The sequence below is a fragment of the Haliotis cracherodii genome, unplaced genomic scaffold (assembly GCF_022045235.1).
Source record: "Haliotis cracherodii isolate W230 unplaced genomic scaffold, xgHalCrac1.p SCAF_6, whole genome shotgun sequence".
Classification (NCBI taxonomy): Eukaryota; Metazoa; Mollusca; class Gastropoda; order Lepetellida; family Haliotidae; genus Haliotis; species Haliotis cracherodii.
Window position 1 is genome coordinate 42,061,143 of NW_027266319.1, and position 26,227 is coordinate 42,087,369.

General features: G+C 38.8%; 1 protein-coding gene across 1 annotated transcript in view; it reads right to left on the minus strand.

Annotated features, from left to right (window-relative positions):
• The window catches only part of LOC139445610 (uncharacterized), a 138,247-nt gene that overhangs the window by 97,686 nt on the left and 14,334 nt on the right, over window positions 1–26,227 (minus strand). The window contains exon 2 of the mRNA XM_071226773.1: window positions 1,962–2,013. Within this exon, the coding sequence (XP_071082874.1) occupies window positions 1,962–2,013 (52 nt within the window). The remainder of the gene's footprint in view (window positions 1–1,961; window positions 2,014–26,227) is intronic.

Here is a 26,227-nt window from a genome sequence, read left to right on the forward strand (position 1 = left end):
GTAATTAGTACCAGTTTACAAGGTACTAATTACAACACTGATGCAACTGCTACATGAAGCTGTACTACCCACTGTGTTTCTCTACCTGTTTACCAGGTACTAATTACAACACTGATGCACCTGCTACATGAAGCTGTACTACCCACTGTGTTTCTCTACCTGTTTACAAGGTACTAATTACAACACTGATGCACCTGCTACATGAAGCTGTACTTCCCACTGTGTTTCTCTACCTGTTTACCAGGTACTAATTACAACACTGATGCACCTGCTACATGAAGCTGTACTACCCACTGTGTTTCTCTACCTGTTTACAAGGTACTAATTACAACACTGATGCACCTGCTACATGAAGCTGTACTACCCACTGTGTTTCTCTACCAGTTTACAAGGTACTAATTACAACACTGATGCAACTGCTACATGAAGCTGTACTACCCACTGTGTTTCTCTACCTGTTTACAAGGTACTAATTACAACACTGATGCAACAGCTACATGAAGCTGTACTACCCACTGTGTTTCTCTACCTGTTTACAAGGTACTAATTACAACACTGATGCAACTGCTACATGAAGCTGTACTACCCACTGTGTTTCTCTACCTGTTTACAAGGTACTAATTACAACACTGATGCACCTGTCACATGAAGCTGTGGGTAATTAGTACCAGTTTACAAGGTACTAATTACAACACTGATGCAACTGCTACATGAAGCTGTACTACCCACTGTGTTTCTCTACCTGTTTACCAGGTACTAATTACAACACTGATGCACCTGCTACATGAAGCTGTACTACCCACTGTGTTTCTCTACCTGTTTACCAGGTACTAATTACAACACTGATGCACCTGTCACATGAAGCTGTACTTCCCACTGTGTTTCTCTACCTGTTTACAAGGTACTAATTACAACACTGATGCACCTGTCACATGAAGCTGTACTTCCCACTGTGTTTCTCTACCTGTTTACAAGGTACTAATTACAACACTGATGCACCTGCTACATGAAGCTGTACTTCCCACTGTGTTTCTCTACCAGTTTACCAGGTACTAATTACAACACTGATGCACCTGTCACATGAAGCTGTACTTCCCACTGTGTTTCTCTACCAGTTTACAAGGTACTAATTACAACACTGATGCACCTGCTACATGAAGCTGTACTTCCCACTGTGTTTCTCTACCTGTTTACCAGGTACTAATTACAACACTGATGCACCTGTCACATGAAGCTGTACTTCCCACTGTGTTTCTCTACCAGTTTACAAGGTACTAATTACAACACTGATGCACCTGCCACATGAAGCTGTACTTCCCACTGTGTTTCTCTACCAGTTTACAAGGTACTAATTACAACACTGATGCACCTGCTACATGAAGCTGTACTACCCACTGTGTTTCTCTACCTGTTTACCAGGTACTAATTACAACACTGATGCACCTGTCACATGAAGCTGTACTTCCCACTGTGTTTCTCTACCAGTTTACAAGGTACTAATTACAACACTGATGCACCTGCCACATGAAGCTGTACTTCCCACTGTGTTTCTCTACCAGTTTACAAGGTACTAATTACAACACTGATGCACCTGCCACATGAAGCTGTACTTCCCACTGTGTTTCTCTACCAGTTTACCAGGTACTAATTACAACACTGATGCACCTGTCACATGAAGCTGTACTTCCCACTGTGTTTCTCTACCAGTTTACAAGGTACTAATTACAACACTGATGCACCTGCTACATGAAGCTGTACTACCCACTGTGTTTCTCTACCAGTTTACCAGGTACTAATTACAACACTGATGCACCTGCCACATGAAGCTGTAATAGCATAGCGGATTCATACAAAAGTTTGCACATACCTCAAAGAACTGCAAAAATTACACAGTGAATGCTTAACACAATTGTTATGTTATTGTTATGTTACTGTGGGTTCTGTTGGATCTTGCTACTCACATGGCTTCAGGCAGTGGTATGACAGCTGCTTCACCACACAGGGAACCGCCCTCTGAAACACAAAACATCAACCTTTTAGAAGTAGAATTGAAAAATACACACTCAGTAACATCCGATCCTTCCCCATGTTTTACAATCTGGTTTCAGAAAAGAACAACGAGCAATCATGTCTGTATTCACCATTTTAGAATGTGTTAATTCTTACCTAGAAAGAGAATTGCAAGTGTTTGCTGCATTTTAAGATAATGAAAAGGCTTTTGAACATACTTGGCACAATGGCCTATTTGTCAAATTACATGACCTTGGTGTCAAGGGCAAAGTATGAACCTACTTGAATGTACACAACACTACTTTGCTGACTATATCCAACAGCTAGTGACAATGTAGTCTGTCTCACAGTCCCTGAACCATATTATTTTTCCTTCCGTCCAGCTCTTTCTGTAAAGCAAAAGCCTTAAATGAAGGAAGTCTACATTTTCCTCAATCTCCCATCTCACTGGGGCTCCTTTTCAATTGAAACTGAGTCTTTTGTTTGTATCAAACTTATATATTTTCAGAGATAAAGCAGTAGTATGGTGACAATGCTGGTAACTGACATTTTAAAAAATCAACAGATGTTACTGTATAGTCAGTCATCACCCTCAGTCATGGGATCATTGTGTTGTATGAATTCTCTAATACGTATTATTCTCCCAAAGCTTCTCATCAGAAACACTATGAGGGCTATATACATGATATACATGTCAATGAAATTAGAAAAAAAACATAAAATATAAAACATTCCCAAAACATAAGTGTGCAGTTGTCTACTTGATTGATTTTTAGTGATGAAATACAAATGGCTGATGAGTTATGCCCTCCATTGTACAAAGTGATCTTAGCACCAAGGTGATCATACCTCCCATACCTTAACATAGACTTACATCAGTCATAGCGCTAAGGTTGTTTTGTACAGTGGCACACTGGGAACTTAAAAATAAAAAGTTTCCAAAATTCCTAAATAGCATAAGACACGTTGCAGTTAGTTAGACTGCATCCTCTGTATCACCAGGACTCACATTTGGGTAAACCTATATTAACCCTGGACCATTAATTTTTATTAGCAAATTTGATAAGCTACGCTACTAAGTCTAATGTACCAATCAGAATGCGAGTTACAAACCAGCCTCAATGTTGGGTTGGCGACATCAAAAACATGGTGGACAGTCCTATTGATTATGATAGAGCATGAGAGAAATTCAACATTTAAAAGATGACTGTCACACAAAAGAATGTCCTCAAAAAGCTTTTTGATGAAAAAGATGTCTTCATGTACATTTAAGCTGGCAGTTGCTTTTAGTTTTACACAATTACGAGTCTACGAGTTAAGGAAAATCAAGGGCAGGTTATTTAAGATCGCTAAAACCTTGCGAATGGATCCAGGTGTTAAGAGTATGTTTACCTAAACATGAGAGACCTGGGGATATAGAGGATGGCTAGACTGCTATGTATACACAATTTGACCCAACTTTGCAAAGGTCAAATCAAGGTCAAACTTTAAAATATTGTACGAAAATGTAACTGACTAGTCACTAAACAAATGTCATCACACTGTGAAAGAACATGGCTGAGTTATAGCCAAAAGATAGGTTTAACCTCAAGTCCAATCTCGGTGCCATCATTGGTGGGTTTAACAAGCATGTGAAGCATCTGAGGAGATGATATTTACTAAGGAGACGCGAGCTAAGAATGGATAAAACTGACACCATGGCTACCATATTGAGCCAACTAATGAGTGAATGTTGTTTCATGTTGATTCTGCAATTTAAGCTAAACCATGACAGCCTGTAAATCGTCTGGACAAGGGTGCTGTGCACTGCATGACACTCATTCAGGATTCATATTGTAACCACTGAACTCTCATTCTAATAGTCGACAACTACCACAAATATGCGGGATGCCAAAAAATTGTTGTCAGTATTGATTTTAAATTTTTTTATGCAGATTTATACTTAGAACTAAAAATATACACTAAAATATAATGATAAAAACATAATAGGATGTCATCACAATGTTTGTTTGTTGTTTAATACCACACTCAGCAATATTCCAGTTATGTGACGGTAGTCTGTAAATAATCGAGACCTGACCAGACAAACCAGTTATTGACAACATGAGCATCTATTATTATCTATGCAATTGGGACCCAATAACCAAGACAGCGAGCCTGACCACCCAATCCCATTAGTCGCCTCTTACGACAAGCCCAGTCGCCTTTTACGGCAAGCATGGGTTACGGCAAGCATGGTTTATCGTCACAATGAGAAACATACATGCCAAAGTTCAGCTTCCTCAGTCTGGCAATATCAAAGAAGAAAACACTGTTTGAGAGAACATAAGACTTAATTTTGCCTTTTATTCCATGTGATGTATAATTCATTTTCAGTACTCATTAAAGTGAGAGTGTATGGTTTTATGCTTCCACCAATATCACGGCGGAGGACACCCGTGAGAAATGGGCTTCACAAACAGTATCCATATGGGGACTCAGACCTGCAGGGTCTTCGGCATGATGAGTGAAAGCTTTAACAAAAAGTACTCATTAAATCTCGCTATCTGATTGGTCAGTTGCTGGCCATCAAATTCAGCTGGTCAACCTGAACTTCTGTCTTGTGGTGTACAAGCACTTTCTGCATGTAACATTCTGTACACCCCATGACTGATACATCCAACACATATACTTGTAACATCCTGTACACCCCACGACTGAAACATCACTCACATATACTTGTAACATCCTGTACACCCCATGACTGATACATCCAACACATATACTTGTAACATCCTGTACACCCCACGACTACATCACTCACATATACTTGTAATATCCTGTACACCCCACGACTGATACATCCAACACATATACTTGTAACATCCTGTACACCCCACGACTACATCACTCACATATACTTGTAATATCCTGTACACCCCACGACTGATACATCCAACACATATACTTGTAACATCCTGTACACCCCACGACTACATCACTCACATATACTTGTAACATCCTGTACACCCCACGACTGATTCATCACTCACATATACTTGTAACATCCTGTACACCCCACGACTACATCACTCACATATACTTGTAATATCTTGTACACCCCACGACTGATACATCCAACACATATACTTGTAACATCCTGTACACCCCACGACTGATACATCAAACACATATACTTGTAACATCCTGTACACCCCACGACTGATACATCACTAACATATACTTGTAACATCCTGTACACCCCATGACTGATACATCACTCACATATACTTGTAACATCCTGTACACCCCACGACTGATACATCACTCACATATACTTGTAACATCCTGAACACCCCAAGACTGATACATCACTCACATATACTTGTAATATCCTGTACATCCCACAACTGATACATCAAACACATATACTTGTAACATCCTGTACACCCCATGACTGATACATCAAACACATATACTTGTAACATCCTGTACACACCTGACTACTGATACATCAAACACATATACTTGTAACATCCTGTACACCCCACGACTGAAATATTACATCAAACACATATACTTGTAACATCCTGTACACCCCATGACTGATACATCACTCACATATACTTGTAACATCCTGTACACCCCACGACTGATACATCACTCACATATACTTGTAACATCCTGAACACCCCAAGACTGATACATCACTCACATATACTTGTAACATCCTGTACACCCCACGACTGATACATCAAACACATATACTTGTAACATCCTGTACACCTGACTACTGATACAACACGCACATATACTTGTAACATCCTGTACACCCCATGACTGATACATCACTCACTTATACTTGTAACATCCTGTACACCCCACGACTGATACATCACTCACATATACTTGTAACATCCTGTACACCCCATGACAGATTCATCACTCACATATACTTGTAACATCCTGTACACCCCACGACTGATACATCAAACACATATACTTGTAACATCCTGTACACCCCACGACTGATACATCAAACACATATACTTGTAACATCCTGTACACCCGTCGACTGATACATCACTCACATATACTTGTAACATCCTGTACAACCCACGACTGATACATCACTCACATATACTTGTAACATCCTGTACACACCTGACTACTGATACATCACTCACATATGCCAGCTGTAAACTCTTCACAGTACTGTTTTAGAATGACAATGGAGATGAAAACTTTAATTGTATGCAATATTAATGAGACTGCCAGGTGTCACAGACTTATGATTATAACAGCATTGGGTATCCCAGCATATATCAACTGAAACAAATAGGACACCAATACACAATCAACTGAATACACACAGCATGCACAGGATACGGTATGCTGTGATGAAATTTCAGTGATAAACAATTGCTTGCACACTTAAACAAGAGTCATCAGAAGATGATAAATCTCCCTGGCCCCGACAAATCCGAAAGAACAAATCATGTGATTGTTACAGCAAGTCCTACAAGAGTGATCTGCCCAACTTGAGACTATTGCCGTCTAATCTGTCTGTCCGTATACAAGAGTAATTATGGAGCTATCAGAACAATACCATGGAGATGGGATTCAGAACAGGGGAATAAAGGGAAAATGTCGGGAAAAACAAGGGAATATTGGGGATTAGGTGGAGAATAAAGGAGAACAAAGTGAAAATATAATGGAACACAGGGAAATATAGTGTGAATAAAGGGGTATACACGGAGAATATGGGGAAATATAGGGAGAATATTGGGAAATACAGGGGGAATATAAGGAAATACAAGAAGAATATAGGGGAATACAGGGGAATAAAGGGAAAATATAGGGGAACAAAAGGGAATATTGGGGATTACGGGGAGAATATAGGTGAATAAAGGGAAAATATAATGGAAAACAGAGGAATATTGGGGAATAAAGGTAAAGTATAGGGGGAATAAAGGGGTATACAGGGAGATTATGGGGGAAATACAGGGGGAATATAAGGAAATACAAGAAGAATATGGGGAATACAGGGAGGATACGGGGCGAATGTAGGGGAATACAGGGCGAATATAAGGAAATATAAGAATAATATAGGGGAATACAGGGAGAATATGGGGGAATATAGGGAATAAGGGGAAGAATATAGGAGAATAAAGGTAAAATAAAATGGAATACAGGGGAATACAGTGGGATATAGGTAAAATACAAGGGGACTAAAGGGGTATACACTTGGTGAATATGGGGGGAAAACAGGGGTAATATAGGGGATTATAGGGCAAATTTATAGGGGAATACAGGGGGAATATAAGGATAAGTGATTTGACTGAAGGGCAGGAAAGTGATTTGACTGAAGGGAAGGAAAGTGATTTAATTGATGGGATGGAAAGTGATTTAATTGAAGGGAAGGAAAGTGATTTGACTGAAGGGCAGGAAAGTGATTTGACTGAAGGGCAGGAAAGTGATTTGACTGAAGGGAAGGAAAGTGATTTAATTGAAGGGAAGGAAAGTCATTTGACTGAAGGGAAGGAAAGTCATTTGACTGAAGGGCAGGAAAGTCATTTGATTGAAGGGCAGGAAAGTGATTTGATTGAGGGTAGGAAAGTGATTTGACTAAAGGGCAGTAATGTGACCAAGCACACCCGTACCATACACTTCCTTGCCATTTCACCAAGAGCTCCCCTGTGATATCAAGTCCACCTGATCGTATAAACAAGCACTTAATCACACTACCTCATCAGCAAGCACTCACCTGTCACAAACATAGCATGATTTTTAGATCAGATAGCATCAGAAAAAGTATCTTTAGACATTTAGTTTACCGTATATCACCATCCATAAGACAACCCTCCTGTAAAAGCCTTCAAAAATTATGCCAATTTATATACCGTGTACATAATGTAATCCGGAATGAAGCACATTACCAGCATATACACAATCCCTACATTTGCAATATTAATGTGTCTTCCATTGCTTTTTTATAAAATGATTGGTAATGTTTAACGAACAGGTGATAACAAACTTGGTCAATAAAAATTTGAAATTTGAGGTAAAAAATAACTAGACATGATGATTTACCATTTAACCTATATTTCATGTTCTTCCAGGCATTGTTTTATAAACGAAGATTAAGATTACCATGCATATTTTTCTTGTAAACTAAGCTGGAAACAGCAATCAGCTGTAGACACATGTTTGCCAAATCTACCAGTGATTCTGTTAAAAATTACCCAATGATATAACATAAAATAATTTTGAAGCAGTGATATGAATTACTGTATCTGATTATTTCATCAGGAATAATATATTCCGATATTGCTTTATTTCAATTGCAACTGTACTATATATATTTCAAATAATAATATACTTTGGTACAGCTGATCACAATAGCCGGATATTTGTTTACAGTTGGAATAATTTGTTTCGTCACTGTCAAGGCTCCCACAACTACAATAAATATGACATGTAATAGGTCAAAGTTGTTGGTTGGTTGGTTTGTTGTTTAACGCCGCACTCAGCAATATTCCAGCTACATGACGACGGTCTGTAAATAATCGAGTCTGGACCAGACAATCCAGTGATTAATATCATGAGCATCAATTTGCGCAATTGAGGTTGATGACATGCATCAACCAAGTCAGCAAGTCTGACAACCCGATCCCGTTAGTCGCCTTATACAGCAAGCATGGGTTGCTGAAGACCTGGTCAAAGTATGGCATTTATGATAAATGTATCCATTCTCTGTCAACTAAAGTTCGTTTCAAGACCGTAATAGATCTGACCGTGGTTGCTGTAAATAACAGTGAGCTGTGCGATCTACCAATCACTTCACACATGATTTCGGTGAAATGTAAAAGTTAATGTAAACAATATTAAATCAATTTTTTAATAAGATTAATAACATAGGTTACACTTTTTATAACCAGACAGTGTAGTTACATGATTAATTTGCGACATGGTATTTCCAGTGTTATGTGCACACGGTAATGTCTATGTGTTTTGTCAAAACTCTTCTACCCTGTGCATAGGGCGCCCCCTTGAATACCCCTAATTCTAGGTACAAAACACTCGCCTTACACACGGTGATATACTATAATCAGTTAGCAAGCAGGAGTTTCACGACAGACATGTTACTGTAGGTAATGAGTATGTACATGCAACCTGATAACATTTTTAGTAACTAATACAGTTCAAACACATACCGTATACTAGACCAAACAGTTGATTGAGTTTCTACAATCAAGTCTTGTTAGGGTTTAAGGAAAGTTTCTAAGCATTCACTTCACTTACATAACAGGGTCATGGTATAGCTAAGAGGTTAAAGCAGGGGTCGGGAAAATTTAAAATCCCAATCGGACATTTGCATTTAGGCCACGCCCCCTGCAAATAGCATATTTTAGTACGACTTTTTACACACACATTACAAGTTGTTACGTATTCATAATATGATGAATTATGAATTGTTTCAATTTAAATTGTTTAATTCACCGGACAAATAAAAACAAATAATATCATTTTAGATATATATGGAAAACATACGTTTGTTTCTGTTATAATAACTATCTGTTAACGTAGTGAACGGTCTAATCAATATTCATGAATCTGCTCAAGTGTTCGCTTTGTAACATTTGGATCGAGACTATTATCCCATATTTGGTTATCACGTGACCTCACGGGAAAAGTTTTTTTTAAACTAAAGATCATTTAAAAACAAGACAGATAATATAATCATAAATACTAAAATATCGTTGATAGCAATAGTTATTTGAATAGTCATCTGTTCTTAATTATTGACTATAAAAAAATTTGATATCGATCGTCACAGAAAGCAAAATGGCGGTCAATCAAGATTCAATATACGACTAGCTACTGAAAACAATAAAATCTGCAAATCCTCATTGTATGTCAACCAAGTGAAAGTCGTTAGCTACGACTTACAAAATGATCATTCAGACTTTGAGGGTTTGGCAGATCCGCTCGACTGATTTGCATCGGTTGACTGGCTGTTGTCACGCTTTCTCTTCTTGTCTGAGGTTACGTATCGTAGCATTGTGAGGATAATGAGGTACATACTTACTTACTTACTTACTTTGGGGATTTAACGTGCACTTTCCGACTGATGCGTATTTCACACACGGGCCCGGCCAGGCCATTTAATGTGTTTCCGAAAGGGGCGAAGGTGGCCTGTGCAACCCTAAGAGGGGGCTTTAGGGGTTGCTTATATATAATTTGGGAATTTTGAGATTTGGAATAGATGCCGATGGGGTTGGGGAGGAGAACTAAGGGAGCTGGGTATGGTGGATGTTTGTTTATTTATGTGATTTTGATTTGGTAGGTTATTATGTTTTTAGATGCGTTTTATTAGTTCCGTTTTGATTAAGAATACGCCTAAGGCCTTGAAGTTTTCTAGTTTATTTTGTGGGTTTTCTGGTTGTTTGCAGTGTGGGCAGTTACCTGTAGTGTGTTTTTTTATTTTTTTTAGGTGGTTATTTAGGTTGGTGTGTCCTGTTTGGAGTTTAGTGATTACTCTGTCGATTTATTTTGATGGATGGAGAATTTTTGGTTTGGTTAGTGGTTTGCTGACCACTTTTTTGATTTGGCTATTTGAGTTTAGATAAAGGTTATGCCATTTTTTGGTGATTTTTTGCTTGTTTACACTTTTAATTTCTGATTTTGAGATGGGTAAGTTTAAGCTTATTTCTGGGATTTTGAGGGATAGTTTAGCTGCTTTATCGGCGTTTTCATTACCGTATATTCCTACGTGGGCAGGGATCCACAAGAAGGTTATTTGTTTGCCTGCCTTAGTTAGGTCGTTGGAGCTTTTAAGTATTTGATTTATCAATTTAGGTCGGTTTTGGGTATTTTTGTTTTGGAGGGCTTGCAGTCCACTTAGGGAGTCGGTAAGTATTAGGATTTTTTTGTGGTTTTTGGATTCTTGATTATGGAGGGCTGAGGCCATGTCCATTAGTTCTGCTGTGAATATTGATTGGTTATTTGGGAGTCGGAAGGATTGTGTGGTTTTAGTTGGTTGTGTGGTATGGACTCCGAAACCTGTGTGTTTGGAGGTCGGATCTGAGGATCTGTCCGTGTAAATGTGACACCAATTTGGCCAATTTTCGTGTATGTATGCTAGTGTGGTAGTTTTAGCTATGTTTGGGTCGGTTTGTTTATTTATTTGGCTAGCTAGTGTTGTGTCTATTTTGGGTATTTTAAGTTTAGGGGTGAACATATTTGATTGTTTGCAGTTTTGTTTAAGATTTTTAATTTGGTGTTCATTTAGGTAGTTTGTTATTCTTTTGGATATTGGGGTAAGTAAGGGGTGTTTACGAGCTAGAGCTTGGTTTTTAGGGCTGATGTTTTGGTTTATTAAGTTTTGGATGAGAGGGTTTGATTGTGACGTGGCCCAGAAATTTAAGCTTAGCTGTTCCCTGCGTAGACTTAGTGGCATCTCTCCTGTTAAGGCCTGAAGTGAGGTGTAGGAGGTGCCATGTTGGGTGCGTGTAATTAGTTTGAGAGCCTGATATTGTATTGAGTCAAGTTTTTTAGATAGGGAGTTGTTAAGGGTGTTGTATATGGCGCAGCCGTAGTCTAGTTTTGATCTAATTAGTGATCTGTAGAGAGAGAGGAGAGTATCTTTGGAGGCTCCCCAGTTAGAGCCAGTTAGGCATCTTAGGGTGTTTAGGTCTTTACTGCATTTAGTTGTTAGGTTTTGGATGTGAGCATCCCAGGTGAGATGTTCATCGAAAATAAGACCTAAGAATTTGGTTTGTTTTTGAAATTTGATTGTTTGATTGTTGAGCTGGAGGATTGGGGAGGCGGGTTTCATGTTTTCATGTTTGAATACTATTCCTGTTGTTTTTTCTGAGTTAAGGGAGAAGCCCCATTTGTCAGCCCATTGTTGTATTTTATGAAGAGATTTTTGGAGTAAATTTTGGGCCATTTTCATGCTTTTAGTGCGGATCCAGATGGCTCCATCATCCGCGAATTTTGATGTGTTTGCTTTAGGGGATAGGCCCTCGAATAGATCGTTTATCATTATATTGAAGAGGGTGGGGCTGAGGATACTGCCCTGGGGAGTGCCATTTTCTAGGGGACATTGGTCCGATAGAGTTTGGTCTATACCCACGGTTATTTTACGATTGTTTAGGAAGTCCTGGATGTAGTTTATTATCTGACCTTTGAGTCCTATTTTTTTAAGTTTTTGTATTAGCCCGTCGTGCCATACCATGTCGAAAGCTTTAGAGAAGTCTAAGAAGATGCCTGTGGTATATTGTTTATTTAGTTGTCCTGTCTTAATATCTTGTTCTAGTCGGGCGAGGTTATCTAGGGTTGAGCGGCCAGGAGTGAAACCGCTTTGATCTGGGTTTATGATGTTATTTTGGGTTAAGTAATGTTGTAATCTATATTTAGCCATTGATTCCATTACTTTGCATAAGTTTGAAGTTAGGGATATTGGTCTATATGAGTTAGCTTGATTAGCTGGTTTATTAGGTTTAGGGATTGGTATGGCTAGGGCCTGTTTCCAAGGAGTAGGAACCTGTCCGTTTAGGTAGATGAGATTGTATAGTTTGAGTAGTGCCTGGAGTAGTTTTAGGGGGAGTTTTTTAATTATTTGGTAAGAGGTTAGGTCTAATCCTGGAGCTGTGCCATTTTTCCTGTTTTGGATTACGTAGAGGAGCTCCTCCATTGTGTAGGGTTGATTTATTTCCAGATTGTTATTGTTTGATTCTTTTGTGGGTTTGTTTTCTGTTTTAAGTTTATCTTGGAAGTTTTGGCTGAAGTTGCTGGTACAATGTGTTAAGTCAATATACTTGTAACATTCTGTACACCCCATGACTGATACATCAAACACATATACTTGTAACATCCTGTACATCCCACAACTGACACATTACTCACATATACTTGTAACATCCTGTACACACCTGACTACTGATACATCAAACACATATACTTGTAACATTCTGTACACACCTGACTACTGATACATCACTCACATATACTTGTAACATTCTGTACACCCCATGACTGATACATCAAACACATATACTTGTAACATCCTGTACATCCCACAACTGATACATTACTCACATATACTTGTAACATCCTGTACACACCTGACTACTGATACATCAAACACATATACTTGTAACATCCTGTACACCCCACGACTGATACATCAAACACATATACTTGTAACATCCTGTACATCCCACGACTGATACATCCAACACATATACTTGTAACATCCTGTACACCCCACGACTGAAACATCACTCACATATACTTGTAACATCCTGTACACCCCATGACTGATACATAACTCACATATACTTGTAACATCCTGTACACCCCACGACTGATACATCAAACACATATACTTGTAACATCCTGTACACCTGACTACTGATACATCAAACACATATACTTGTAACATCCTGTACACCCCACGACTGATACATCAAACACATATACTTGTAACATCCTGTACACCCCACGACTGATACATCACTCACATATACTTGTAACATCCTGTACACCCCACGACTGATACATCCAACACATATACTTGTAACATCCTGTACACCCCACGACTGATACAACACGCACATATACTTGTAACATCCTGTACACCCCACGACTGATACATCACTCACATATACTTGTAACATCCTGTACACCCCACGACTGATACATCACTCACATATACTTGTAACATCCTGTACACCCCACGACTGATACATCAAACACATATACTTGTAACATCCTGTACACCCCACGACTGATACATCAAACACATATACTTGTAACATCCTGTACACCCCACGACTGATACATCACTCACATATACTTGTAACATCCTGTACACCCCACAACTGATACATCAAACACATATACTTGTAACATCCTGTACACCACAAGACTGATACATCACTCACATATACTTGTAACATCCTGTACACCCCACGACTGATACATCAAACACATATACTTGTAACATCCTGTACATCCCGCGACTGATTCATCACTCACATATACTTGTAACATCCTGTACAACCCACGACTGATACATCAAACACATATACTTGTAACATCCTGTACACCCCACGACTGATACATCACTCACATATACTTGTAACATCCTGTACACCCCACGACTGATACATCAAACACATATACTTGTAACATCCTGTACACCCCACGACTGATACATCCAACACATATACTTGTAACATCCTGTACACCCCACGACTGATACATCACTCACATATACTTGTAACATCCTGTACACCCCACGACTGATACATCCAACACATATACTTGTAACATCCTGTACACCCCACGACTGATACAACACGCACATATACTTGTAACATCCTGTACACCCCACGACTGATACATCACTCACATATACTTGTAACATCCTGTACACCCCACGACTGATACATCACTCACATATACTTGTAACATCCTGTACACCCCACGACTGATACATCAAACACATATACTTGTAACATCCTGTACACCCCACGACTGATACATCAAACACATATACTTGTAACATCCTGTACACCCCACGACTGATACATCACTCACATATACTTGTAACATCCTGTACACCCCACAACTGATACATCAAACACATATACTTGTAACATCCTGTACACCACACGACTGATACATCACTCACATATACTTGTAACATCCTGTACACCCCACGACTGATACATCAAACACATATACTTGTAACATCCTGTACACCCCACGACTGATTCATCACTCACATATACTTGTAACATCCTGTACAACCCACGACTGATACATCAAACACATATACTTGTAACATCCTGTACACCCCCTGACTGATACATCACTCACATATACTTGTAACATCCTGTACACCCCACGACTGATACATCAAACACATATACTTGTAACATCCTGTACACCCCATGACTAATTCATCACTAACATATACTTGTAACATCCTGTACAACCCACGACTGATATATCACTCACATATACTTGTAACATCCTGTACACCCCATGACTGATACATCAAACACATATACTTGTAACATCCTGTACACCTCACGACTGATACATCACTCACATATATTTGTAACATCCTGTACACCCCAATTCCAAACATGGGTACAATTCACATTTAACCCCGTATCGATTGTCAATGTTGATCTTGCATTGACATCATGAATAAGCAAGTACAATCTATTTTGTTAATTCCTTATAACTTTCCTGATCATGTTTCGGATACGAAACTGGACCGATAACAAGACTGCTTTACCTTTCTGCCTGTCATAATACAGTTCGTAAACTTATTTGTTTATCATTATTTTCTCATACAGAATAGTCGACTTGACTCAGTGTCATGTCAATAGGTATCAGTCAGTTGTCCTTCTTTACCTTTATGAGTGAGCCTATGGACTCCATTCTCAGTCAAATGCCTGGGTTTTCCACACAAAATGGGTTTTTTTATGCAGTGTCAAGATACGTATCGTATTGGGGACTCTGTATGGAGATATGCATTGTATCTTGTGACAACTGTATCGTGTATCCCTATTTCCAATACACCTAAGATGTGAACCTGAAGCTTCCACTTCCCATACAACTATCAAAACTGTTTTGATCTAATCAAATATTCCAAACTTCAAGACAAATTTAATGGGAACACTAGGCTGGAAATAGAAGGGATAATATCAAGCCAAACACCCACTCCAGAGTTTTGAACACTAATCATGGTAATCAATCAAACACATCTTTGTTCACGAGAATTTCCTAATGATCACATTCAAACTGCTTCAAGTGATTAGTATTCAAATCAAATGACTATCAACATGAATATTTAACATCAATAGTCAGCAATTACCATCACAGAATTTGTTAATGAAATTGTTGCTATAGCAACATTTTATAACAGCTACAAGGCTATCTAAATTTCAGCAGATTTATGATCTGAAAAAGTCGTATCTAAAACCATTTGAAACTGATGAGTGATGGTGAACATTCCTGGAATTCCTGTCTGATGTATCAAGATCATATCTGCAATGCCAGTGTCAACCTTGAGAATGGGCACAGTTCGTCTTGTGACCTGGGATCACATTAAACATAACTTGCCTTTTTTCAGTGTTCCAAGCAGCCAGAAATTATTTTGGGCCTACTTTTGTTTTTTGAACATCTCTAACCTAACGGGTACGACTAACTTGAGATATATGCACATTCAAGATAACAAGTCAGGAACATGCATACAGATTAAGTAACAGTGTTAATATAGACACAATGTAGATATATTGTACTTATAAACTCTCAATGATGTCATGCTACTGTTCTCCAGTCTGGTTAAATCTCATAAACCGGGATGTTGTAATATCCCGGGGAATTTATGTGATATCCCAGGCATATTTGCTATATAATATGTTATAATATCCCAGGGATTTTATTAATACAACTTTTGTTTAAATTGTAACATATGAATGTTTCTCACTAGAAATGTAATGTAAAATCAATGACAAATATTTTCTTCATATTCCCTAGGATCGAACATGCATCCTTCGTATCTCTAGCCCAGTGAGTGTACCACTAGGCTATACATGGGGATTAAACGGGCACTGATCTACAGCAATTCCTCGGGACTGGTTGTTGCCTTTGTTATTGTTTTTCCCCCGTGAGTACCTGGATGATATGCAACGCAACTGAGCGTGGCAAGAGACTGGGCTACCGTCTGCAAGGACAGCTAAATAAACTTGGGGGCAATATTTGTTTTATGCATTTTTGAACACTGATTGGAAAACTGTGATCTATAAAGATTTCTACAAAGGGCGCGTGTTAATTCATTTCTTCAGCCTAAACAAACATACAAAAAGAATGGCGGAGTTCATCGGATGTCGTCATTTGAAAATACCAAAGATGGTTATAGTTTTATAATATAAAAAAGTATCCATGCAGTGAAAGCATTTTCGGATTTTGGATTGCTTTGATAATACGATTACTACTCCGTTGTTGTCATCCACGTTTTCTGGTATAACCCTACACTTGTGTATTTGTTGACATTCACTTGATGCTCAGTTAATGAATTTATTACAGGTACAATTTTTGGTAGCACCACTTAGATTACAAAAGATTATTGTTTTCTGGGGTAATTATTCAATCTAAATCCAGGTTTGAAATGAGGTGAAATGTGTGTTATGTAATATACACGTGGCAGCCCAGCAATAGATGAATGATCAGTTGATTTACTTTTTTTGTAAATCAACGGATCGTTCCAAGTCATCAAAGGATTAACAGAAAATACGTTGATTGATTAATCACTGTTATCTTTCACAGTGGATATGTCAAAAGTGTGTGTCAATTTGACTGAAAAATCTGTCCATGATCTTTAACAGATTGACTAAAATTTATTAAGACGATCAAAAGGGCCTAAAAACATCACAATAGATTATTATGTAGGTTGGATTAGAAGCAAAACAATATAGAAATGCACTTTTCATCGTAAAATTTACAGTCTCTTGGTGATGATATTCAACATAAAAATCTTTGGAATTCCTTTTATAATAATACAGATGGACATATTTTTCAGTCAATTTGTAAAATAACTGAATATTTAGGCGTTTAATAAATTTCCTAGGTGAAACTTTTGCACATTTTGACTGTAAAAATATAAACACGAAAAAATAATCAAAACTCAGGAGAAATATTTACTTTGTGTCAAAATAGTGTAAACGAAAATTGCACAATTACCAAGCAAGTGACTTATCAAAACTTCGTCACCATTACCGATGCTACCCACAAAGATGCCTTCATTTCCTTATTATTTCCAAAACTGTATTTCATTTTGTTGATCAATGTGACCATGCGCGGTTATATTATCAATAAAAGTGACAAATGTGCTTACAAATTGCGCAGAACAGGTCGCAAACTAGTCTAGTTTTCTGCTATATCATCCGGGTACTCATGGGAAAAAACAATAACAAAGGCAACAACCAGTAATTGCTTTAGATCAGTGCCCCTTTAAGTCACAATGCTTTTTTAGAATGTCTTTTTCATGTACCATATGCCAGCAACAGACATTTTACACCCAATTCCCAAGATTCATAGAAAGTATGTTTGAAACATAAATATATTTTGATTAATGTTGTTTTAAAGCGTTTTTTCAGTTTATAAGTTAGATAAAACACTTCCCCTCATGGTTTTATGATATTTAAAACCGTTATCCTTGGGATAAAACCTCTGGGCATGTTTTGAATATCATACATACCCTGAGAGGCGCTTTATCCTACACATTGCATTATGATTGCATACACAATTATACAAGAACACAACACATGTCTCTGATGACGAATGGAAATAAATGGAACCCGCATTGCTTCATAACTGTGTGCAGTACCTGATGAGGCATAGCAGTTATCACTTTTTCCCAGGCATATTTATAATAAGTGGCCCTCTTGCCCAGCCCTGTCCTCTCTCCATGGAGTCAAACAAGAGTGCTGCTGCCATCACCTCATGGGGCCTAGTCCAGCCCCCTATTTTTTTACTAACATATGAAACTTAATTTTCACCATGCTATTTGGAAGTTAATTGGCCAAAATGCAAAATGTATCTGAAACACCAATAAAAAAACACGTACCCGGGTATCTAGGAATTTGAATTTGTCTCTACATTCAAAAGTATCTATTTGTATAATATGTGGAGAAGATAAATAAAACTCTTTACAGAAGAAAACATATCAATGGAAGCAAAAAGACCACATCTGTCTCATACTTGAAGGTGTCCTGAATGTAATTCTGTACTAAGAGAATGCTATACAAACATTGTGTGTAAAAACTGCATCGGTGTAGAAATAAGAGTATGTGAAAAAGTCAATCAGCTGAGGTCGTCCTTTTGAAAAACATCATGTGTGTTGTACAAAACTAATGGCACAACATTTTCTAAAAGACTAAGGTCTGACAGTGACTTATCGCCTTGTGCGACCAGAGCATCACAAAGACAGGCATTACTTCCAGACAGTATAGCAACAACTGTTTCAAATATTTGACACCAATAGCCCCAACCCAAGGAAAATGTAGCAGAACTCCAGATACATTTTTGAGCAATTAAGTTTTTACTCGAAGGTTTCTTTTTTAATTGGATTATTACATTTTCTATTGGGTAACCAAGATTTTTTCACTCATATCACTCTATTGGGTTTTCCCCAAATGAGTGTACATTTTAAGATTTTTAAAAATGAAAGAATGTTTTAGATGCATATAACGGTTCTAAATATAGGCCTGACTCAGAAAGTAAATTAGCTCGAATTGTGTTTCGGAAATTAGCTCCGTTGTCCACATGCTGACAAAGCTTCATTGGGTATGTACGCGTGCTGTTTTTATAATATGAGTTTTTCATTTGATGAATGCGTTTCTGTATGCAAGTTGATTGAAAGTAATTGAGTTTAGAATATTTGAGGGGGGTATTTTACACAAATACGCTGCTTATCTGTAGCTCTGTGTAGACTTGCTTCATTTAGAGCTTTTGCATTACAGATATTACAGAAAGGACTGGAAGGAAGGGGAAATAATTTGGTTCAGGGACTGTGAGACAGACTAACAAATATAATAAACAAGAAATTAAGGTAACATGCCCAATGTAGTCATAAATAAAAACATTTTTTATAACTAATTTCCCTTCATGCCATCAGGAAATTCAGCAACATAAATCTGTAAAACAGGCAGATACATTTAAGTTGATCTCACCTTATTTTTTTAAACTGACAAGATATCAAATTTGATTTGAATGGATTTGATTTGATTTTTTGTAATTTTTTTCATTATCATGTTACTTTTTATTGTGCGTCTTTACATATAAGACATGTGTACAACATTGAAACTGGTCCAGATCCATGAGCTTGTGTTATCATCAGGAAACCACATCTGTACATGCCAATTTCTTCCCATGTAAAACATGTTCTAGTACACTTCAAAAGAAAGATTAAAATAATGAGTTGAATCCTATGTACTTTTCTTCCATTACACTGAAAGTGAATCCCAGGGTTGTTTCAGACAATACATGGCAGCCTGTATATAAGTCAGCCTGGAGCAGACAATCCAGTTGGCGGCTGATATTATGAGCATTGGGGTCAGTGTTTGATATAATTTTAATACCCAACAAGACTGAGTCAGGCATGTGCCCCACAAGTGTTGCCTGCCCATCTTCAATGTTACCTGTCCGAATTCAGACAGATCCAGTAATAAATATTGAAAAATCGTGAAAATATAAGAAAAATCGTGTCTAGATTCAGTTGAAATAATGCAAACATTGACTTGAGAATCCATGAGGAGTTGTAATAAAACTGAATTTGCAAGTAGTCTTAAAATTATCTGCTAGACAGTTGGAGGCAAAGTTCATGCAGCCAAACAGGAAAGTTACCAGCCACAGGCAGCCAGGCAGGCAGTTATTTCGGACTCTAATTGGGGTAGCTTATGCACTGAACCAAGTCACCGGACCTCAGACCTCCCAGTCCGTTTCAGTTACCTGTTTACAGAGAAGAATAGCTTTTTACCAATTTTAACCCGGAATCCCAACAGGGAATTAATGATTATCTGTGGGATAAAGCATGTATGAGGGGTTTTATGATATTTAAAACCCGCATCCACAGGATAAGGGTTTTAAATATCCTAAAAACCTGAGGTGAAGTGTTTTATCCTAACTTAAAAACTGAAAAATTAAAAATTAAAACAATATTTATAACATTTTTAGGTTTCAAACATACTTCCCATGAACCTTAGGAAACAAGCGTAAAATCTGTTGCCTGCTTTCGGTACTTGAAAAAAACATATTTAAAAGCATCGTGATTTTTTAGAGTCTCTGTAGCCTTGTGGTACACTCACTGGGCTACTGATACAAATGTTGCTTGTTCAATCCTGGGGAAGATAAAGAAAACATTTGTCATTGACTTTACATTTCATTACATTGTGTTCAAATGCAAAATAAATTTCTCGTGAGAAACATTCATTTGTTACAATCTAAACGGCAGTTGTATTAATAATCCCTGGGTTATTATTACACATTATATAGCATATATCCCTGGAATATTATACAAAATGAGATTGATGAGATCGAATCCCACTGGAGAACAATAGGATGATGAGATATATAAAATTTGAACTTGTACCTTATTAATATATGGACCTCAATTATTCAAACTGTTTAAACTAACACATGATTTGTCTGAGTGGCAGTCACAGGGGTAGCCTATTGGATAAAGCGTTCAGTCATCATGCCAAAGACACAGGATCGATTCCCCACATGGGTACAAAGTGTGAAGCCCATTTCTGTTATCCCCCGCCATGATATTGCTGGAAAATTGCTAAAAGCAGTGTAAAACCATACCTACTTACTGACTTGTCTGAAAATTGAACTATCACTATGGCTGCAACTCATATATCTGGTTGAATAAACCAGCAATGCTTATTCAAGTAAATGTTATCAAGTTATCCCCAAGAAACAAATTGTGTACAAGATAGTGTCAGACCACAAAATCCATTTGTATAGGCGATAGTGCTGAGAAATATGGAGGATCAGATCTTTTTCTTTCAGGGGTCAATGACAGGGCTGAGAAATATGGAGGATCAGATCTTTTTCTTTCAGGGGTCAATGACCTGCCAGGCCCTGTCAACCTGGAGCTGTAAGTGCAAGGCAGATGGCAGACAGATATAAGCGTGTTTAGAGCTCTGCAGTACAATGACCTGTTGAAGTAATTATTATTGATTATATTATGTGGCTAACTCATACAACATGTGTGCTTTCTCTGGTTTCTGTTAAAAATAGAAGTCTTATCCGACAACACATTTGATGCTGACATATCTCAGAATAATCATTTAAGGAATCTCATTGTCACCTGTTGACAACGCTAGCTTATAATACACTGAAAGGCAAAAGAAACGTCATTTCTTAAAAATACTGATAAAACTTAACAGACACTGGCAGTTACATGTTCTGTGGTCAACAAACTCATTTATCGTTCTACTGCTTCTTTTCGTTGCCTTAAAGTCCATTTAACAATTGAGTTTAAAATGGAGTGGTTTGCACAAACGCAGCCTACATAAGTGCAATGGGACTCAATTGCAAAATTCTTGTCAAAAACATGATGCATGTGCATATCGTGGATGGTATGGGTATAAAAGACACCCAAAACTGTTAAGCTGGCTTTCGTTATTTTGATTCATCAGCCATGCTAAGATTATCAGGAAATAAGAGACAACAAGCGATTGGAAGACTGCAAGCAGGCCAGAGTGCACAGGTCGTTGCAAATGCATTCAATGTCAACGTCAGAACGATATATCGTTTGCAACATCGCCACAACACCACCAAGACCACCGATGACCGACCACGTAGTGGTCGTCCTAGAGTCACTACTCCCAGACAAGATCGGTTCATGATACGCCAACATCTGCAGAACCGATTCTGAATGGCAACTGAAACAGCTCTGCAAACCATTGGCAACCACCAGTGTGCCATCAGTGAATGAACAGTCCGACGTTGCCTAACTGCCAACAACATCTCGCGCCACCGTCCTGCTCGTGTACCCATCCTGAGAGATCGTCACCGACAGGCCAGACTGCGATGGGCCAGGCAGCATCAAAATTGGTGTCAACAGCAATGGAAAAAAATCATCTTCACTGATGAAAGTCGCTACTGTGTTTCAACGGTGGATGGCAGAGTCAGGGTCTGGCGAAGGAGGGGCAAACGTTATGCTAATGCTCGTGTTATGGAACCAGACCCAGTGGGGCGGCCCAAGCATCATGGTTTGGGGTGGAATCGGGCTGAACTAGAGAGTGGGACCTGTGGTCTTTCAGAAAATTGGTCCAGGCAGGGGTAATGGCATCACAGCTCTCCCCTACATTGACCAAGTCCTCAGACCCCCTATCATGCCTTTTTTTGCCCGTCATCAAAATCACACCTTTCAGCAAGACAACGCCTGTTCCGCACACTGCCAGAGTCACCAGGGACTTCCTCAAGCAGCACAACATCAAAGTCATGCCTTGGCCTGCCCTCAGTTCAGATTTGAATCCTATTGAACGCTTGTGGGAAGAGATCCAACGCCAACTCAACGACGTATGCCCAAGGCCGACAACTGCAGCAGAACTGCGTGTAGCGTTCCTGAGGATACGAGCCCATATCGCAATGGCCTTCATCAACAGGCTAGTCCACTCCATGTACAGGAGATGTGTGGCTGTAGTCAATGCCTGTGGTGGCCACACCAGGTACTGATTTTGAACCCCCCAGCTGTGATGTCTTCTGGTGCCTCCCCAAATTAACAATTCGAAAAAACATTCCCCACACTGTTTGACTGTCGTTTGAAACTCACTGAACAGAATCCAGGAGCCCACATTTTCCTGCCCCACCTATATGAAAACAATGTCTGCGCCCAAGCTGGATCTCAGATATGACAGATGAACATGGATGATGAAATCGCATTTGCAAAAAGACTTTATGTCATGTTAACTAACAACGCGTGTCGGTCTGCCGTTGATAAATTAATAATTTGCATACTCATATATACAAGGGGCCGACGTATGGTTCCACCAGCTGATGTCAAAGCCTAATTTCCACCCTTGCGATTTCAAGCCTACTTTTCTTGGCTTGATTGTGGCATGACCCCGTGTAGAACATAAATTGTGTCCCTTGTGAGGAAAAATGCAATTAAATGTTCTTCAGACAATGGGTGTCGTAAATCAGTCGCTATGACAACTTCCCTCCGTTACGTGAAGCTTGGGCCCCAAGCTTACATGAGTCCAAATTGATATGTGTGAACTTTTCACCAACGAAAACAACCATGCAAATGTGAACAAAATCAGTTACATGAAATCCTTATGCAACAAATATATCTATGCAATGACAGCATGAAAGTGATCATCTAGCTAATTTGATTTAGTGCTAGTTTGAAAACTAACCAAGTGATCTTTGTAATGTGCAATTTCACAACAAGGTAATTACCGCTTTGCACAGATTCAATAAATATATCATGGAGGTTCTTTGAATTCAGGAGTGTGGCTTGGCGGTGTGACTCAGTACCGAATAATGATAATGAGTAATGTCATAAAAAGTACAAATTAAACATCTCAGCAAATATTTCGCAAAAAGAAATTTGAAACCCGAGTCTAACTTTACCGCGCAGTACTTGTGGGTACTATTGCCCTTTTAAGTACAATGGGTGCTACTCCTGTGTCTTTGACGGAGCTTGCCCAAATATTGTGGGTGCAATGCCCAAGAAAAAAATCCTTAATTCCGACATCAAAACTCTGAAATGCTGAAAACTGCTGTGCTTTTAATTACCTAATACTGACATAGGTGACCGCCTCCGTGGTCTAAAGGTAGAGCGTCCGCCCAGAGAGCGGAAGGTCCGGGGGTCGATCCCCAGCCGCGTCATACCAAAAGACGTTAAAAGAAGGTACTTGTGGGGCTCGGCATTAAGGGGCTAAAACTAGGACTGGTCGGCTCGGAGTCAGTATACTGTGTCTGAGTGGGGTATTCATGTTAAACTGCGGCATGGTATCTCAGTGGGCTAGCACTATAAATCGGCATCAGTCCGGACTTGTACAAGCAGCCACACACACACACACACGTGCATGCACGTCGCTATATGAGTGCAATAATCTTAATAAACACCATTTCACCTCACCACCTCACCTAATACTGACATACAATAAACATGTGTGGGGGTGGCTCACCCAAGAATATCCCTAATCTGAATTCAAAGTCCTAGACAATCCATTCAATTTTGTACCAAACTGTGCACATTAATAACTTGTACCCAATGACAAATTTTGTAGTTGAGATTTTTGAAATTACGAGTCGAGCTTTAAGGTGTGACTCGATAACCCTACAGCTCAGGTTTGTCTAGCTGTATCTATATGTTTGGCGTGGCCTGGAGACATATTAAAGATTCCCTACACAATAACTTCAAAGATCTAGCATGACTAAAGATGTAAAATTGGAGTATATTGCACATATACAAAACTGAATTTTGGAAAGACACATTTTGGCATCAATATACTGGCTTATGCAAGGGGCCGACGCATGGTTCTCAGTAGGAAGTGACAACTTGGAGACGATGGCTTGCGGTATATACAGTTTGACTTTATACATGTAGATATATATACATACAAAAGACACTATGTGCCAGGTCAGCACATGGTGGTAGTGGTTGTTGTCTAGGTGCCCCGGAGCACCCAGCCTAACCCTAGCTAGGCTAAGGGTAAGACCTTTCTTTTCTCCTTTCTCTCAATCTCTCTGGGCCAAGGCTTATATAGCCTAGGTCACCTGACATTTAGTAAGTAATAAATATAAATATAAAAAGTAATTCATCAGTGACATACTTGCACATCTTGTTCAGGATGGCAGACGGTCAATGGCCACAAAAATGGGGATTAACAATTAGGATTAGCATCTTAAAAATAACAGCAATTAAGTGTTTCAAGGCATATAGATGTCATGGCTCCAGGGTAATGAGCCTTTGCAATTAAATGTTCTTCAGACAATGGGTGTCGTAAATCAGTCGCTATGACAACATTGATCACATTGTCATCCATCAGCAAAATGAAGACATCTTAGACTTTGACATTAAGGAGTGCATGAGTTGTGACTTTGGAGATTTCAACAGAAGGCAGTGTATCTGAAAGCGACCATCAAGATGACAGTCACATTGTTAGTCTGGAACTGTACATGTTGCTGTCATACCAATCTCATCTTCCCGAGGCAAGAGTGTCCACCAGCTGATGTCAAAGCCTAATTTCCACCCTTGCAATTTCAAGCCTACTTTTCTTGGCTTGATTGTGGCATGACCCTGTGTAGAACATAAATTGTGTCCCTTGTGAGGAAATATGCAATATCCAATCAGATCGCTGTACTTATTTTGAATGGCTTGTCAAAGGTCACTACCATAGCAGACGACCTGGTCAATCAGATAACAAAATGATCTGAGATTTCATCCCAAGCAGACAAACAAAATATCCGTAACAGATTACCATAGTAAAATCACTTCTTATGGCCACATGTCACTCTAACGATAACACAGGGACACAGACACTGCACATCACGGGTTGGGTGGAGGGAGAGTGTCTCTAAAAAATACCATTGCCACTGTCACTGCAATATAACAGTTCAGTCGTTTGGGTGAGTTGATTGAAAACTTTGAACCACTTCAGAAATATTTGTTCTGCAGCCATAG